Here is an 18,730-nt window from a genome sequence, read left to right as displayed (position 1 = left end):
TGCGGCACTGTCACCAGTGCTGAGGAAAATGGCAGCTGTACCATTGGGATGGTCTTCACGTGAACTGTGCTGGGATCAGTGTTCTGGTGAGTCGTTTAATTAGGGTAGTAGAGAGGGCTTTAAACTAAATAGTGGGGGTGAGGGGGTCACATGTGGGAGGATATGGCAAATTTAAGGGGAAGGACAAGGCAAGAGAGAAAAATAGCAATAAGGATAATGATAATCAGTGTGTGGTAGGATGGGACCTACCACAGATCCACAGATCCTTAAGGGTAGCAGGATAGATTGATGAGGTAGTTAAGAAAGTATATGACATCCTTTCCTTAATTAGCTGAGACACAGGGCGGGATTTTCTGCCCCCGCCCGCTGTCAGGATTGTCCGGTCCTGCCGAAAGTCAGTGGGCTTTTGGCTGGGCCACCGAATCTCCCGTGGCAGGTCTCGCCATGACGGGGCCAGAAAATACTGGCCGTAGAGTATAAGAGCAGGAAGGTTATACTCGAACTGTATGCAACACTAGTTAGACCATTGTTTGAGTACTTCATACAGTTCTGGTCACCACATTATCAGAAAGCTGGGATTGTACTAGAAAGGGTACAGAGGAGATTTACAAAGATGTTGCCAAGTCTGAAAAAATTTAGTGATACGGCAAGATTCGATAGGCTGTTTTCCTTGGAACTGAGGAGGCTGAAGGGTGACTTAATTGAGGTATTTAAAATTCTAAGTGGCCTAAATAAAGTAAATTGGGATGACTTATTTACCTTAGCAAAGGGGTTAAAAACTAGGAGACAGGGATTTAAAGTAATCGGTAGAAGGATTAGGGAAGATGAGATAATATTTTAACCCAGAGGGTGATAGGGATCTGGAACTCACTGTTTGGATGGCAGTAGAGGCAGATAGTCTCACCACATTTAAAAGTACTTGGGTGTCTACTTGAAGAACCATGACCTGGAGGTTGTAGACCTAGGGCAGGAGGGTGGGATTAGACTAGGTAGTTCATAGCCAACCAGCATGGATATGATGGGTCGAATGGCCGCCTTCTGTGGCAGAAATTTTCAAAGATTTCTATGATTCCTGTGCTCTCAAATCAATTAATTGTGGAAATGTGGAATTCTGCACAAACCATGTAGACAGGTACGTGCACAGCTCCCTCTTGGCCACGGGAATGCGATTCCACCCAGGCTGTATAAATCAGGTGTTGCCAATTGTGAATTTATTCCTTATGCAGCTGCAGACCTCTATCATAAAATAACTGTAACCAAAAATAACCCCAAACTGAAAGGAGCATTTGTTCTTATGCATTCAATCCTTTATATAACTGTATTGCACTGAATTGGAAAGGTATATGCAGAAAGGGCAAGGAGTTCATTTTAAATGGGATTTGGTCATAACAGAGTTAGCCCCAAATTAGATTTAAAGCATTCTTGGAATTGCATCTTGGCAAGCTGTATGCTCTGTTCTGGCATTGTGCACAGTGCTTTGTGGTTGGATGATATTGCAAAAGACATGCAAAAAGCAAAACAAAAGATGAAACTCATTGAAATTGTATTAATTGGCCAAAAAATTTCCTTGAGAAACGTTTTTTGGGGATTTGTGGGCTGTCTATTGAAAGATTTCTTCATTAGCATTATCTCACTGACAATGACTTATCTGTTGGAAAGTCTATAAGATTACATAATGTTGCCTAATCAAATAAAATTATATGTGATAAAAATCATGTGACAAATATCTCAGTAAAAATAATTCTATAGTGTAAGCACCAGAACAGGGAAGTGCTGCTTCCTCCAAATCAGGCCAGTTATAAATAGTTTTATGTAAAACTTGATACATTCTGTATAGATTCATATATTCCATCATGTCACATCACACTCTGGGAGAATGTGGAAAGTATCAGGAATTTAATTGCAGTAAAAAAAACACTTCTGAAAGTAGCCTATGGGCAGTACTGCAATCACTGTCACTGCTAAAAGCTTATCTTTCAATGTTATTCACTGTGAATCTGCAAGAAAATAGCTTCTTTGGAATAAGTTCATTTTAGTGTCAAATTCCAAGACTGTGACTTTGTGCGATTCTGTTGCTGTTCTGCATGAGGAATATATCAGTTCACAATACAGCATAAGTCCCTAACAATACTATGTACATACATTCATAGATCTCAAAGTTTAAACAAGGCTGTTAAGTTAGAAAACATTTGAAAAGAAAATCTTTTGCCATATGGAAAGGTGCTTTAGAAGCTCAGTGGGGAAAATTTTTCCTATGGCGGGCGGGGGTGGGCGTGGAGCTGATTGCCACCCGCGATCGGCTGCGCGCCGTCATTTTACGCGGGTGGGCCAATTAAGGCCCACCTAGCGTAACGCGCGGCCAGTCGCACTCAGCACTACCTGCGCGGGCGGGGGGAGGAGGGCAAGTCGGGGCCTGTGCAATCTCCCTGAGGCATGGAGCTGCCTCGGGGAGATTGAATGAGTGACAAAACTTTTTAATAAATAACGTTAAAATGTATTTAAACCTGTCCCATCATGTGACAGTGTCACATGAGCTGGGACATGTTTGTGAAGTTAAGAAAAAATATTTATTTATTTTATAAAAGCTTAAGGAAACCTCATCCTGCCCATGGATGAGGTTCCCTGAAAAACGTGAAGGCTGCTTGGGCTCTTCGCCTGCCCGCCAACCTTAAGGGCAGCATTGTTAACAACTTTAATTACTTTTTTAATGGCTTTAATAGGTCGTTGACAGTTCAGCGGCGCGCACCTGCCGAACGACATTTCAAAGTGACGCCTGACATCATCGCACGTCATTTTACACGTCAGCGAGTCAGGCCCACCCCCGCACGCCAATGGCAATATTCTGCCCAGTGTTATCGAGAAGTGATTGCTATTCTTTTTGCTCATTGGTTAAAAGTTTAGATCTACTGGCTCTGATTTTAAAGTAGAAAAAATGGTGCGACTAACAGTGTAAATGGAACAGCAACTTCCAGCAGCTGCACATGCCCAGTTAAATGCAGAAATCAGGAAGTTGTCAGAGTTGCCCGACTACTACAGGAGCTTTGCTATATTGGTATCTTGCTGAGAGATTTGAAATTGAGTACATGCAGTGTCGTGAAGCTGGTGTATTTTGCTTAGATGCCTGCTAAATACATCAGAAAATCTTAAGGCTGTCCATTCAAGTGTAGGTGTTTTTTTAACAGCAGGATAAATTTTAATTACTGCTAAGCAATCTCTCTAACGTTGAAAATTAACATTTACAAATCTTGAATCCTGTTCCTTCAGATTTTAATTATTGTTGGCGATTTTTATTTACTTTTTTTTCTTTCTGCCTCTTTTATATCTTTCTCAATCCCAAATTTCTCTCCCTATTTCACTTGCTATGAATGATCAGGCATTGAAATAACCGTTCTAACTTAAAATTCCTGGTTCAGGCTCTGTGGCTGGAATTTTCCCATCCCGCTGTGGCAGGTTTCGTGGCGGGCGGAAGTGGAGAATCCAGCAGCAGGCAAAAAGTTGCAAATCCGCCATCATAAAAACAAGTCGTAATTCTTCTGACAGTGTATTCTTGGCGGCTCAGCTATCCCGCCAACTAGTAATGCGAACGCCATTCGCATTCATTAGTATGTCATGACTGCTCATTAAAATAGCTGCTCGCTGGAATCTTGCCACGCCTTCCAATCTCCTGTCATGCCAGCAGGAAATTACATCAGCCTCAGGCCCATTTGAAAAAGGGTGGCGTGCGCAAGTCAGACCTCAGTTCATTGGTAAGTTTGAGGTGGGTGGAACATACCTGCCATAGCGCTGTGCTAGTCTTGTTGCGATGAACACCACTCTGTTGGGGCTGTAGGGCTGGACTGCTCCTTCTCTTTCCTTTCATTGTCCTGAGGATCATCACTGTGCTGTGGTATTCATGCAGGCCTCCACTTTCAGAAACTAACATTTCAACTGGGATGGGCTGTGAGACAAGGGTGGGGTTGACAAACACGTTGGGGGCAACAGGGAGGGAAGGCATTGGAATGGCAGTGAGAGGGAAGGGTGAGCATGATGGGGGCCTTTCTGGGGTCGCTTTCTAACCTCTTGTTTGCCACAAGATTGAGCAAGAGTCTGTTTAGAAAGAAAGGAGGAAGAGCTCCTTGCTATGAAAGCCACTGAAAGCCAATGGCTTCATTAGCACTGTTAAAGGGCTACTCAGAACTCAGTGGCTTCACATCACAGTCGCTGCACCTCAGAAGTAACACACAGGAATATAGAATTTGGGAATGCAGACAATAGTGAAGGAGGCGCAGCTGTATCATATATGGCATTCCATCAATGAAGGCCTGTCACCTGTTCACCAGATGTGACATTCTTAATGGGCCAAAGGGCATTCACTCATTGACTATGAGTCATTAATATGCCACAACAGAGATTGGAGCACAGAGCTAGGTTGGGTCACTCATCTCACTGAAACTTTAGCATCCCACGCAGGCCTCAAGATGTTACATACCTGCAATGCCATCTTGGTCATCTTGATGTGTGTGCTAGTGTGTCATGGACAAGGCGGCATCAGCCACCCTGCAAGTAGGGCGGGAAAAACGATGGACACTTGCGGCTTCCAAACATGTCATCTTCTGAGCTTTGCTTTCTTGCTCCTTGAATCATTAATGTCTCCAATGTTTCCTTTCAGAGAGAAGGCAAAAAAGCATATATGGATCCAGGGCTCAATGCTGCCTTTGCCAGGGTCCTATTGCAGTGGAGCAGGCGAAGTGGGGAGAGGCGATTCCGCGTGCAGCTCCACCAAGAGGGGCATGGTCAAGCGGAGCTACAGCATGAACAGGAGGATCAGGAGGAGAGACCCAGACAATGGGGCTGACTCACCAGACCTAGGGTTTATCACCCAATAGTCTCCTATTTACAAATGAGTGAGAGGCAATGCCATGCACGTCTGCACTTGTCCTGAGCTCTGGTACATCACATATGCCACATTCTTCGTGAAGACCTGACGCCACGTGGAGTTGGAGGGTATCCCCTGCCAGTGGCTTTGAAGGTGGCCACTGCACTCAATTTCTTGGCCTTTGGTTCTTTCTAAGGATCAACAGACGACCTGTGCGGCATCTCTTAGTCTACATCACATCAATGCATAAAGGAGGCCACAGATGCCCTTTACTTGAAGGTCTATCATAGTGTCAGGTTTGCTCTGGACAAAGATAACCAGGCTGCGAGATTCAATGACTTTGCCACCATCTCAGGCTTCCCAAGTATGAGGGTGCAATAGACTGCACCAGTGTAGCTATACGGCCCCCATGGCAGCAGGCCCTAATATTTATAAACCACAAGGGCTATCATTCCATCAACATGCAACTGATGTGTGATCACCGGAAGCACATACCGTTCGTGAATGGTACCCTGGGAGTTGCCATGACTCCTAGATCCTGAGTCACTCCCAGGTACCTGAGATTTTCGAGGTGCCATTACATCTGTAATCTGTAGGGGTGGCTGCTTGGGGATAAGGGGTACCCACTGAAATGCTGGCTGATGACACCAGTGTATTGCTCTCAGAGTCATTCCGAGGAGAGGTACAACGTTGCTTACGGCTCCACGTGCTCCCTTATAGAGCAGACATAGGTCTTCTGAAGATGCATTTCAAATGCTTGGACAGCTCAGGAGGCCCACTACAATACGCCTCCTGACAGGGTTTCCTGCATCAGCGCAGTGTGTTGCACCCTTCACAATCTGGCTATGCAAAGAGGTGACCTCCCTGCCCCTGCCAGAGCATGATCCTGGTGGAGAACTCATCGGAGGATGAAGATCCAGAGGCCCAAGAACCTTAGGAAACTGCTGAGGGTCAGTATGAGTGCAATCACACCATGGAGGAAGGAAGATGTGGGAGACGTGCCCACGATATGTCAATCACTGACAGCTTCCAGGAAGAGTAAAGCCAAGTGAGGGAATATGGCCACATCTCTCCTAGCCCTCAATGCCATTTCCTTTCAACTCAGGGGATGTCCACCCACTTGCAGCAAGAACGCATCCTGCATTCACACTTGCCTCATGAATCGCCAGGCCATGGCGTTTGCTTTGGTTCGTGGGGCCCTGTGAGTGAGCTCACTTTGGGAACTGAGAGTCCACTGAGGAACAAGAGCGATGTGAGAGAAGACTTGAAGTGTTCGCCACCACCTAATGATGCAAACATTGTTGTGACTGAGGTGTGGACACGCCTAAGGATCTCCTCCTCCCATGCATGTCTTTTCTTTTGCCACTATCACTGAGGAGACACGAATGCCGCTAGATTATTAATGCTGATGAGTTTCCCTCACTCAAGCTTATGGCTCTAACACTATTGAGTGATCAAGGCCAGGAGGGCCTGATGCGTGAAACGGGTGCTGCCTTCCTGTTCATGCTCTTAGCCCTTCTCTTTGTCTGCCAGGCATCTCTGGTGGGCTGGGAAGAGTGAGATTGTGTGTTGGGCTGGTGTTTAAATGTGGCCCCCGGACCTTTGAACCCACCAGCTGATGGCGGGCAGACGAATCAGCTCGCGATCCACCAGGTCATTCGGACCAATATGTGCCTCTGCATAATTAACGAGGCTCCAAGCACAGAATCGGGCTCGAGTTGCCGCCATTACTGACAGCGGGCTGGGAGCTGCCGAAACCGCCCACCACTGCGCTTAGTTTCATGGGAAAATTCCACCCTGTGAGTGAAATATTGGGTAAGGCTCCAAAATGGGCAAGGGATCACAATGCATGACTAACCCGTGCACACTCATTGTGATATAGGCACTTGGAAATTTCATGCTGCCTGCTCATTATAATAGTGTTGGCATTGAGCCCAGCATTAAACTCAGTGCTGTTCACTGGTTGCACAGCTGAGCAATGGCTCATGTTTATACGAGGCTAGCACCACTTAAAACTTGCGCTTCTTAAAACCAACTTACAGCTCTTAAAGAGAAGGTGCATTCTGGCTGCAGCAGGTACTGGAAGTGACTAAGGAGGAGTCTCTGAGCAGAAAGAAGAATGAATATAATGCAACAGGGCAGAAAGAGTGCTCCAAGATTCTTTGAATCTGCATTGGAGATCTTGATACAGGAAATGAACAGATAGCGAGAGGTCCTCTAACCACAGAAAACCAGGAGGTTCTCCTGACTCCAAAAGCAGTGGGACCAGATAGCTACCATGGTCAATGCCAGCAATGTTAGCTCCAGGGACCTAGTTGCAGCGCAGGAAAAAATTTAATGACTTCGCTCAAGTGGTCAAGGTCAATGAATGCATTATCAAATGCCATATCCTTATAATTGAACCTCTAACCTTACACACTGCTCAAAAATTACCACATAAGTGGCATATGCACTCCAAACTGAAAGTTTTCTTTCTCTCTTTTGATTCAAGGGGCAGGTTGTTGATTCAGGTTCGTTCATTTTGAACCTCATAAGCAAAATGATTGTCATAATGGTTTTTAATACCCAATTTCAATAGTCAGTACTTAACTATGGCTATAGATAAAAGCAGAATACTGCGGATGCTGGAAATCTGAAACAAAAACAGAAAATTCTAGAAAAACTCAGCAGGTCTAACAGCATCTATGGAGAGAAAGACAGAGTTAACATTTCGAGTCTGTATGGCTATAGATGCTATGTTAAACCAAGTCCTGATATGCCAAAGTGAAAATTATCAATTGTGTTGCTTCATCACACACCACCAAGAAATAAAATATAACTTGTCACTAATAATACTAATATCTGTGGAGTATTGCTGCTGTGTTTTGTTTGCACAAGAACATTGACTATGCTTTTAAGTAATTCATTACCTGTGAAGGGCTTTGAGGTATTTCTGAGGGACTTGATCATGCCATGCAAGGCCTTTTATTTCTCAGTAAAAGAAACATCAATATGGCTTTTACTTTTACCATCAATATAACTTTAATTTGATGCTCTCTTGAAAGTTCTCAGTAACTGGGAAAGCTTGTCTTAATTTAGCAAAATAACTCAGGTTAATAATAATCAAAATAGCTTGTTACATTAAAAGCCTTTGCAATAACAAGCAGTGAAAACCATGAACCAGATTTTCCCCTTTCAGGCAGGAATCACAAGTCAGGCAATTTTTCAACATCACGATCCGGCCTCCTGCTCAACAGTGCTCTCCACACTATTTTCACGACACGGTGGCGGGGATGGGCTAGAGTTGGGCCACCACCTCCCGAAGCAGGCCTGAGGTGGAAATGGAGGCAGGCGAATGCCGAGGTGGGCAGGTTAGAAGGCCTTCTGGGACATCGTCCCAGTTCTGTACACAAATGTCAGGCACCCTAGCCCTCAAGCCTCAGCCCCCAAACCCACCTCTCTCACCACCCAATTCCCACTCATATTCCCCCTGCCCTTCCATACACCCCCCTGCTCCCTCCAAACCCCCACATTCCCCCACTGCAGCCATATTCACACCATATGTCCCCCCTACCCATTAGCCCAGGGCTGCTATGGACAGAACTCATGGGCCTTTTAATAACATTCATAAATATTTCAGGTGCTCAAAAAAAGTGTCAAGATGAACAAGAAAAATTTTCAAAGACCTTTAAAAAAAACCATATTCCTAAGAACTCATAAAACTGTAAATCTAAACATAGCTCAAGAGTCCCCTTGACAGCTGTATCAACAACCCCTGCTGACGTGAATCCATTATTGGGGGTTGGAGCTCAGCCAAGACCTCATAATGTCATACTATTGCATAATAAAGCCTCCAGAGATAAATACATAAAGCCTTCGACGTATGATTCAAAGACTGGACAGATGGCTGACATATCAATCAAAGAACTCAGCCATCTGTTGCACTGCTTCAAAGGCTGAACAGATGGCTGACCTGTCAACCAATGAAAAGATCAAAGCATAAGGTGTAATTGACACAGTAAAATCTGATTTTCAAAACTGTTCCAGGCAGACGAGCCCTTTATCCATTGGATAAATTAATGCACCTGAAGATTTCTCCACTTTCATAATGTTGGTCAATTTAATGGTCACTTGCCTTTCTTAACCATCAATCACTCCATTAAAAACATACTTAACTTACCATGCAACATTACATTATAGCATGTGAAGTTAGCAACACCTTTTAAATTAACCTGCCAAAAGAATCCTGACTCCAGAGTGGGCTTCTCCAATTGTTCAGACCCCGCTGATCTGGTGTGAACCTTCAAAAGCTGCCCTGGCTCCTTTGGAAAATTTCAAGGGACCCGAAATCACCACTCCCACAATGAATCTGCCAGCTTTGAGATCGCTCTGTGTGGCCTCGTGACCCACACCTTTATCCCAAGCCCTTAAAAATACCCCACGGTGAGAATGGGGCCAGGAATCCTGGAATCGAGTCCCGCTCACCTCTTATTCCCCCCTACCTGACGTGGGTTTGCCTCTCGTCAGGACAGGAAAATTTGGCCTCAAGTCTCTCACTTGCTTTATTACTTAATTTGATCCCGATAAGGTGGTTGTACCTTATAAGTATTTTTATGTATTACTTTTCTCCATTTATAGGTGGCGTTTATAGGTAGTGGGGGGGGGAGATGTCACTGCTGATAAATAGAGGGCTCTGTTTTGAAACCAAATATCAGCAGTCAGCACTCAGCAAAAGCATAAGCTAATTATGAAGTGGCACTTCCCGTGCACAGCTTTAGTATTGTGACTTAGGGTATATTTATACTGCAACTATTGTTGGTGTGGAGTAATTTTGCTTTGTACTGATGCTGCTGGTATAATGCAAATGCAACCTTAATCTGGATAAAAGTCTGGCCTGAGAGAAAAACAGGGTGAGAATCCCTGCAGGGTCTTATCACTTGATTTACACCGCACAAGTTCACTATTATTGCAGAATCAATCTGCTTTGCACCATTGGCAAACTTGTAGGATAGTGTTTTCTGTTCCTGTGCCCGGCAGCCCATGATTTACGTTCCGTTCACTAAAGTTATGGGCTGGGAAGTGCAGAAGCACAAAACCCTGGCTGTAGTGTAAATGTACCCCCTCAGAGGAGTTGCTAAATTGCTGTTAAATTGTACTGTGGATCTGCACTCATTGGGAAGTAATTTAAAACTATGCAGAATCCTTCCATGTAGAACCACAACAATTAACAGAGAGCAGAATTTGATCCCAGCAGTCTATGCCACATTCAAAGTCAACAACAACTTGCATTCATATAATCACTTTGAGGTAAGAAATATCCCACAGTGCTTCATAAATAGACTTAAAAATAATTAACTTAAATTTGGAAGGGAGCAATTAGGAGGGTGGCTCAAAGCTTCTTCAATGAGATGGATCTTGGGAGAGAACTTCACTGGGATGATATGCAGAAACATATCCATAGGATGCTTAGGGAGCTGAACAATGGAACACAGCTTACTTTGCCCTTCCAGAATTTATAAATACGCCACTGCAAACAAAATGCACTTTTATGCTATCCTACAAGTTTGCCAATGGTGCAAAGCAGATTGATTCTGCAATAATAGTAAACTTGTGCAGTGTAAATCAAGTGATAAGACCCTGCAGGGATTCTCACCCTGTTTTTCACAATACTAAGGCTGTGCACAGGAAGTGCCACTTCATAATTAGCTTATGCTTTCGCTGAGTGCTGACTGCTGATATTTGGTTTCAAAACAGAGCCCTCTATTTATCAGCAGTGACATCTCCCCTCCCACTACCTATAAACACCACCTATTCACTTCTTTTCTCTATTTAATACAAACAAATGATATTGGGTATAACTACAATTTTACACAAGAAAAGCTCATTTCCAATGCAGTTCCATGGTAAATACTTTTTTCATGTGTCATCCGTGAAGTAATTGGATTTTGCAGGAATAGAAATGGAATTCCCAATTGGGTTCCCAAAACAATAATAAAATATTGAAGTCCAAAGTAATCAAATTGAAGGTAATTTTTTTTAGTTGCCTTGAATTCATGAACTTGGTCATAGCCCTTTGTTCAGTGCTGGTTTTCAACTGCGCATTATTTTTGAGTTGTCTGGTTTATTTTTAAGTTACCACAATATTTTTGGAAGCTGCCACCTCTTCCAAATCCTGTAGGTTGGCATGTGTACTGAAGGCCCGCCAGATGCGGTCAATGGTCCGTAATTTGCAGTCAGCAGTGAAGTGACAGTGCTCACCACTGACCTCAAAGAAAGCTGCGCTGAAGATCTTGCAATCCTTACTGTGAGAATTTTAATTCAATCGATGTGCAATTAATTGTCATATTGTTCCCAGCATCATAAAGTTGTCCAAGCAGCCACTCACGTTAAAGAATTTTCACAGGCACCAAACAGGAAATGAAAGGTGCTACAATCATACAACATTTAAAAAATTTTACAGAGAGCAAGATAGAGTTTGTGAAATACGCATGGGGTTAAAGCTGAAATATCATGAACAACTTTTAAAGATGTAAGTTGCTAAAAATCTAGTTTAAAAAATCTAATAATTAATCATAATAGGGGTGTACAATGTAGCCTATAGTGGAACAGTGAATGATAGACCACAACTCCAGGATTTCTGCATTAATCTGCTTCTGCGCTAAATCCTGAAGTTATGTCAGATTCAGAGAGGTAATGGTGTTCACCATCAAAAACACACAAACTCCAGGCCATGAGGCCAGGATAAGATGAGAGGAGGAAAAAGCAAGGCTCAGCACCAGACAACATTGGTGCATACATTGTGGAAATTGTGCCGATTGTGCATCCCAAGGGACTGAATGGGCTTTGGCTAAGTGAGTGAGATCTTATTGGAAGTAGGGTCAGGCTAGGAACTAAGACTGGCAAATTTAATATCAAAGAGTGTTTGGATTTAATCTTTTAGCTGAGAAATTATGAAGACAACTTTATTGTCAACATTCTACTGGATGTTCAGTATTACTAAAGATTGAATGTAATTGAACATAATAAAAATATCATGGTTGATTTGCCATGTAGGAATGGATAGTACACTTGATGAGATGTCAGTCATCATCTACAATAGTCATCAGTCTAAGCCACAGTTTGATAAACAAATGTCAATGTATTTACAAATGTTGAATTCTATTTCCATCACTAATCCATATTCAAGCTCAAAATTAGCGAGGGTTCTTTTTTTACATATTAGTAACCAAATATTTGTTTGTTATACTATTTTATGCCTGCCAAATGTTTACCTGTGAGTGGATTACACAGGTGTAATGAGAGAATATTGATGTATGATACAGTGGTGCAAAGTACAGATTAATGCTGGGGCAATTCTGACATTAGGAAATGCAAAATACAAAGTCAGCGAAATATAGTTTGCTGTACATATTAGTGTGATACAACTCCTTCCTGACAGAGTGAGAAAGCACTGTAATAAATTATGTCAACAGTAGCTTAAATAACCACTGCTGTATGAATATTTTTTGCCTCAAGATTAGTCCTTAGTGTTTAGCAAAGGCCCACGATGGTTGCTTGTCTGACTTTATAAAAAATATAGTAAATTTTCCAACAATGCAAATAGAGGCCGAAGGACTGGCTGTGGAAATAAAATTGCAGACAATTGTAATTCCCAAATACCATTCATGCCAGTAACCTCTATTATTGTACCCATGACAGGTTAGAGGAGGAGAAGAATATTTCAGAATTACAGGAAGACTTGAATGAATATTTCTGCTGGTTAGAAGAAGCAGAGAGCCTTGTGGGAGTAGAACTTGACCCTGGAAATGAGCAACAGCTAAGAGATTCGCTGGAGAGAGTCAAGGTAACAGGCCAGTATTGCTAAAATGATGCAATACCCCCTGTAGTGTCAAGTAATACGCATAAAAATCAGTTCACTGTAAATGTATGTACAAACGCAAACTTAGAAAATCCCTTTGAAAAGCACTGTACCCTTTATAAAAGTCTATCAAAATTTTTAAAACTATGCATTATTAGGTTAAAATTACAAAATCACCAAAATTCCCTGCAATGGTCCAACGGGTTATAGAATGGTGGTAGTCAGTAATGTGATATTGAACAACACCATTCAAGAAGGACCCAAATTTGACCACTGCCCCATGCAGCTACTGGATCATGCGCAGACCTCAGGAGCCATGGTAAGATTAAATAAGATAAAGTTCGAGGTATCTATTGCAGACTTCATTCTATTTAAGGAAACTATCTCTGCTAACATTTAAATCCCTTCAAGTACTCAATCTCTTATTAAAAGCAAACATTTGCTTCAAATACTCAATCCCTTACAAAACATATATTTGTATGCAAAGCCCCACATCAAAGATAGCTAATCTATTTATAACCACTTGGAGCTGTCAATCAAACTGTGAACTTACAGGCCCCCATTGTGAGATCGTTTGTGGAAGCAGTCAAGCAGCACTAATCCTTATGTCACAGAATCACAGAATCTCACAGTGCATAAGAGGTCCTTCGGCCCATCGAGTCTGCACCAACACGTGAAAAACACCTGACCTACCTACCTAATCCCATTTACCAGCACTTGGCCCCTAGCCTTGAATGTTATGATGTGCCAAGTGCTCATCCAGGTACTTTTTAAAGGATGTGAGGCAACCCAGCTCCACCATCCTCCCAGGCAGTGCATTCCAGACCGTCACCACCCTCTGGGTAAAACAGTTTTTCCTCACATCCCCCCTAAACCTCCTGCCCCCCACCTTGAAATTATGCCCCCTCATGACTGACCCTTCAACTAAGTGGAACAGCTGCTCCCTATCCACCCTGTCCATGCCCTTCATAATCTTGTACACCTCGATCAGGTCGCCCCTTATTCTTCCCTGCTCCAACGAAAACAACCCAAGTCTATCCAACCTCTCTTCATAATTTAAATGTTTCATTCCAGGCAACATCCTGGTGAATCTCGTCTGCACCCCCTCCAGTGCAATCACATCCTTCCTATACTGTGGTGACCAGAACTGCACACAGTACTCCAGCTGTGGCCTCACCAAGGTTCTATACAACTCCAACTTGACTTCCCTACTTTTGTAATCTATGCCTCGATTGATAAAGGCAAGTGCCCCTTATGCCTTTTTCACTACCCCACTAACATACCCCTCCGCCTTCAGAGATCTATGGACACGCATACCAAGGTCCCTTTGTTCCTCAGAACTTCCTAGTGTCATGGCGTTCATTGAATACTTCCTTGTCAAATTACTCCTTCCAAAGTGTATCACCTCACACTTTTCAGGGTTAAATTCCATCTGCCACTTATCTGCCCATTTGACCATCTCATCTATTTCTTCCTGTAGCCCAAGACACTCAACCTCACTGTTAACCACCCGGCCAATCTTTGTGTCATCCACAAACTTACTAATCCTACCCCCCACATAGTCATCTATGTCGTTTATATAAATGACAAATAAAAGGGGACCCAGCACAGATCCCTGTGGTATGCCACTGGACACTGGCTTCCAGTCACTAAAGCATCCTTCTGTCATCACCCTCTGCCTCCTACAACTAAGCCAATTTTGAATCCACCTTATCAAATTACCCTGTATCCCATGTGCATTTGCCTTCTTTATAAGTCTCCCATGTGGGACCTTGTCAAAGGCGTTGCTGAAATCCCTATAAACTACATCAATTGCACTACCCTCATCTACACACCTGGTCACCTCCTCAAAAAAATCAATCAAATTTGTTAGGCATGACCTCCCTCTGGCAAAGCCATGCTGACTATCCTTGATCAAACCTTGCCTCTCCAAGTGGAGATAGATACTCTCCTTCAGAACTTTCTCCAATAGTTTCCCTACCACTGACGTGAGACTCACTGGCCTGTAGTTCCCTGGCTTATCTCTACAACCCTTCTTAAATAGCGGAACCACTTTAGCTGTTCTCCAGTCCTCTGGCACCTCCTCCATGGCCAGAGAGGAATTAAAAATTTGGATCAGAGCCCCTGCGATCTCCTTCTTTGCCTCCCTCAGCAGTCTGGGACACAAATCATCGGGACCTGGAGATTTGTCCATTTTTAAGCCTGCAAACACCTCTAATACCTTGTCATTCCCTATATCAATTTGCTCAAGAACCTCGCAGTCTCTCTCCCCGAGTTCGATACCTTCATTCTCATTTTCTTGGGTGAAGACGGATGTGAAGTCAACAAACAATAAACGAGCAAGCACTGATTTTTTTCAACTGCAGGCTGGATGCTTTGTTTCAAAACATTTGAAAAACCTGGGGATTCAAAAGACTTTGCAGCTTGATATTTCCACAGAGCTTATTCATTTTTTCCGCACATTCACGTCTGCTCTTAACAATTCAAAGGGGTCACCTGACCTCTTCTAATGAGGCACCTGACCTCTCCGAAAGGGGCACCTGACCTCTCCAAAAGGGGTACCTTACCTCTCCAGAAGGGTACCTTACTCTTACAAATAACTCTGGCAGCTTTGGACCTTTTTCTCCAATGTCTAAAGCCCACAAGTCATGTTTTAGAAATCCCAGTAACAAAACATGGATCTGTTTGAATGCAGCCTCACAGGGTCTGCAAAGTACAAGTTTCCCCCATTCTGCAGCCCCCCCCCCCCCCGCCGTGGGTGAAAATGGTTGGCGCTGGATATGGGAGTGGTATTTCCAGAATCGGGGCTCCATCGCCATTTTGACTAAGGCATGAAGCCCTTCCTTCTCACTGAAAATTCAGGCCTATGAGTTAAATCTGTAGCAGTTTGCCAGTCTCTTTAAAGTGTTTTTCTTTAGCACGAAATGAAATATTGTAGAATGATGGTATTATTTACATCATCCTCCATGCACTGCAGTCCCTGTGTTGCCTGTCGGTTGCAGAAGGCCTCAGATGGACATCTGGTGCCCCTCCTCCATGTATTTTTAATGCTTAATTAAATGCAAATAATTTTGCTAAGATCACCACATCATTAAACTGGTCGTAAATTGCCAGTCCGAAATAATAAATATATCCTTCAGGGTTCTAAAATCTCACATCCAAGATATTTACGCTGTAGTGCCTACTGTGCATGCATTTTTAAAAAAAGAGATTTGCAATAATCTCTTCACCAAAGAATCGTTTATGTCTTGGATGTGGCACAAAATATTCCAAAATCAAAATGTAACCACTTCAGTTTGTTGTAAGTATGCTTTTGATTTTGTTATTACATTTTTGTAGTATTAGACATTTCTGCTGTTTCCTGAACTACTCATATGTTATATATTGATTCAATCCAATTGAGGTGTTTGTTACAGGTATGAAAACACAATAAAATATAGAACAAGGTAAGGCCCCTTGGCCCATTCAAGAGGTTCCTTTCAGCAAACCACATAAACTTAATCTAGCCATTTACTTAATCAAGAAAAGTGAATCGTCAGCAGTAAAACTTCCAGTAAGGTCATACACTAAAATTTCTCATAGATCCTGAAGCCAATAAAGTAATAACTCCAGGGTACAATCTCCAGGGTTATTCAACCCTGGTCAGTTCTGCTCTAGTGACAACTTTACTATGGTTGCAACATTAACTGGTGTATTGAGGAAGAGTGACATTTTCATTTCCCCAAAAATGGGTTGGAGCAGAATGTCTTCCCACTGTTTCAATCCTGCTGTAACCACAGCTCGTTTTCCTGGTCATTCACATATAGTAGATGGGCAATAGATTGTGCTGGTTGGAGACAGGATAGAAAAATGTATGCTGTCAGTTTTAACAACAGGAAATCGATGTTAGGTGATCCTGGCCCATTTTCCTCTGGACAAAGCTTTAGGACCAGCTGAAAACCAATGGATTCCTGGAGGAAAATCCAGCCCATAGTGCTCTTTAACCTTCAGTCTCACCTTTCTTTGAACACTAATATTGCCAGTTTAGAAACATATTGGATATTACATAATTTAATTTGGGGAATAATAATCCAAATATAGAAAATGCATGTCTTTCAATTTTTTTCAGTTTCGAGTGGATGAATTTCCTCCACGGAAAGTGATATTGAAACGTATAAATGAGAGTGGAGGAGTGGCACTCAAAAGCACCTGTCTGGTCCCAGAACAACGCTTTAATCTGGAAACTGGGCTCTTGCAGGCTAATAATCGTTGGACCAAGGTATGAATAAGCGTAAAAGTTACACCTTTTGGAGAATAGGAAACTTAAATAAAGTGGTGGGGATAATAATGTCTAAGTTAATTTATCAATGTAGGAGGAGTGAATAGAATTTTTAAAAACTCGACATTTTCTAATACAGTTTGTTCGCTGGAGATCTCTTTGTTTAATCTATTCCTTTGCTGGAATCTATTCCTTTGTTATGAATTAGTGTTCCTGATGGGCTTAATTTCAGAACACAAAGTTCATTCTATTTACGATTCTGCAATAGCCACAAAGAATTTAGTTTCTAGGTTATTGATTCAATTCAACCAGAAGCTTTTGTTCAAAGATTTTGGAAAATTTTTGTCTTAACTTTTTCAAACAGATGACACAAATGACATATGTTGCATGAATTATATCATCGTTTTACCTGTGTATCTCATACCTTTGATAAAAATAGCACATCTTTCTCACCAAAAAAAGAGGTTGCTCAACTCATTTGCAGGAGGACAATGTACTTCATCTTTCCATGAATTAAGACAGAATTTCGCACCAAGATCCATTGCATTTGTTACTTGTCCTTTTTTTTCGTGCTTTCTCTCCGCAGGACCGGTGACTTCAGTCTTCCTTCAATCATATAGACAATTTAAGGCAATAACTTTCTCTCTGGTTTATTAATTACTTAATTTAGTGGTCAGGATGGTGGAGAACAAGTTATGTCATCTGAAGATAATCAGAATCTATAATAATAAGTTTTTGTCTGTCTAGACTGTTTTAATTGGTCAGTTAAGGAGCCTGTCTATTGGTAGGTTTATTTGGTGGATAGAGCCTGATATATGCGGAGGTACATGGGATATGTGGAGGACTGGAGCGCTTAATGCACATCCAACTGTGAACGTTTGGTGGCAGCGGCAATGATGGTGGCAGGGTTGGGGTTTGTTGAGAACATAAACAGCAGAAGGTAAGGGGAGCCCAGTGTCAAAGTTCTGCTGGCTGGAGAGATTACTTCTGTGAGGATTGGGATGGGATTGATGGAATGGATGGGAATGACAAGATGGAGATAGTATAGGAGGAATGGAATGAGGATGTCATGAGAGGGAATTCATGGGGGGAAGGGATGAAATGGGGAGGGATAGAATAGAAGGATCGGACGAGATAATAGAATTGGTCAAAGGTGGCAAAATGGCAGGGACAATTATTTGATAACTTATTATTTGAAAGCTCTTCTTTATGCTAAAAATGAAGATTAACTAGATTTGAATTAAAACACTTTTAGAAAAGCTGTCAGTTGAATTAAAAGGATACATCAGTGTTGATTCTATAGATGAAGAAAATGATTCTCATTGAACCAGAGTTGGTCCCCTGCCTTAATGATAATGGTAGAGTGAGGGAAATGCTTGCCCATGAGATTACTGCCTGTGTTGGAACACAATTCTGCTGTTGCAAATGACCTACAGCACCTCATGGATGCACAGATTTGAGCTGTTGGACCTGATCTGAGTCACTAGAACAGTGGTGGTGTCTCACACCACAAGAGACTCTGCCCTCACTGTGAAGACATGATTTTACCTCCACAAGACTGTGCAGTAGTCACTATGCCAATATTATCATGGACAGATGCGTCTGCAACAGGTAGATTGGTGAAGATGAGGTCAAGTAGGTCTTTCCCTCATGTTAGTTCTCTCACCACCTACCACAGGCCCAGTCTGGCAGATATGCCCTTCAGGATTCGGCCAGCTCAGTCAGTAGTTTCATGATGTTGTACTGATATAAGCTCATAAGGGATTGTGTAAACACATGG

At 42.5% G+C, this 18,730-nt stretch overlaps 1 protein-coding gene across 6 annotated transcripts in view; it reads left to right on the top strand.

The window, feature by feature from the left end:
* dmd (dystrophin) overlaps positions 1-18,730 on the top strand; it is a 1,945,510-nt gene that overhangs the window by 1,357,182 nt on the left and 569,598 nt on the right. For all 6 annotated transcript variants that reach the window (XM_078559857.1, XM_078559853.1, XM_078559852.1 and 3 more), the window contains exons 45-46: positions 12,533-12,677; positions 16,801-16,950. In XM_078559857.1, coding sequence (XP_078415983.1) covers positions 12,533-12,677; positions 16,801-16,950 — 295 coding nt within the window. The remainder of the gene's footprint in view (positions 1-12,532; positions 12,678-16,800; positions 16,951-18,730) is intronic.

The sequence above is a fragment of the Cetorhinus maximus genome, chromosome 16 (genome assembly GCF_964194155.1).
Source record: "Cetorhinus maximus chromosome 16, sCetMax3.hap1.1, whole genome shotgun sequence".
NCBI lineage: Eukaryota > Metazoa > Chordata > Chondrichthyes > Lamniformes > Cetorhinidae > Cetorhinus > Cetorhinus maximus.
Note: the sequence above shows the minus strand (reverse complement) of the source record. Positions and strands in the feature narration are given on the sequence as shown.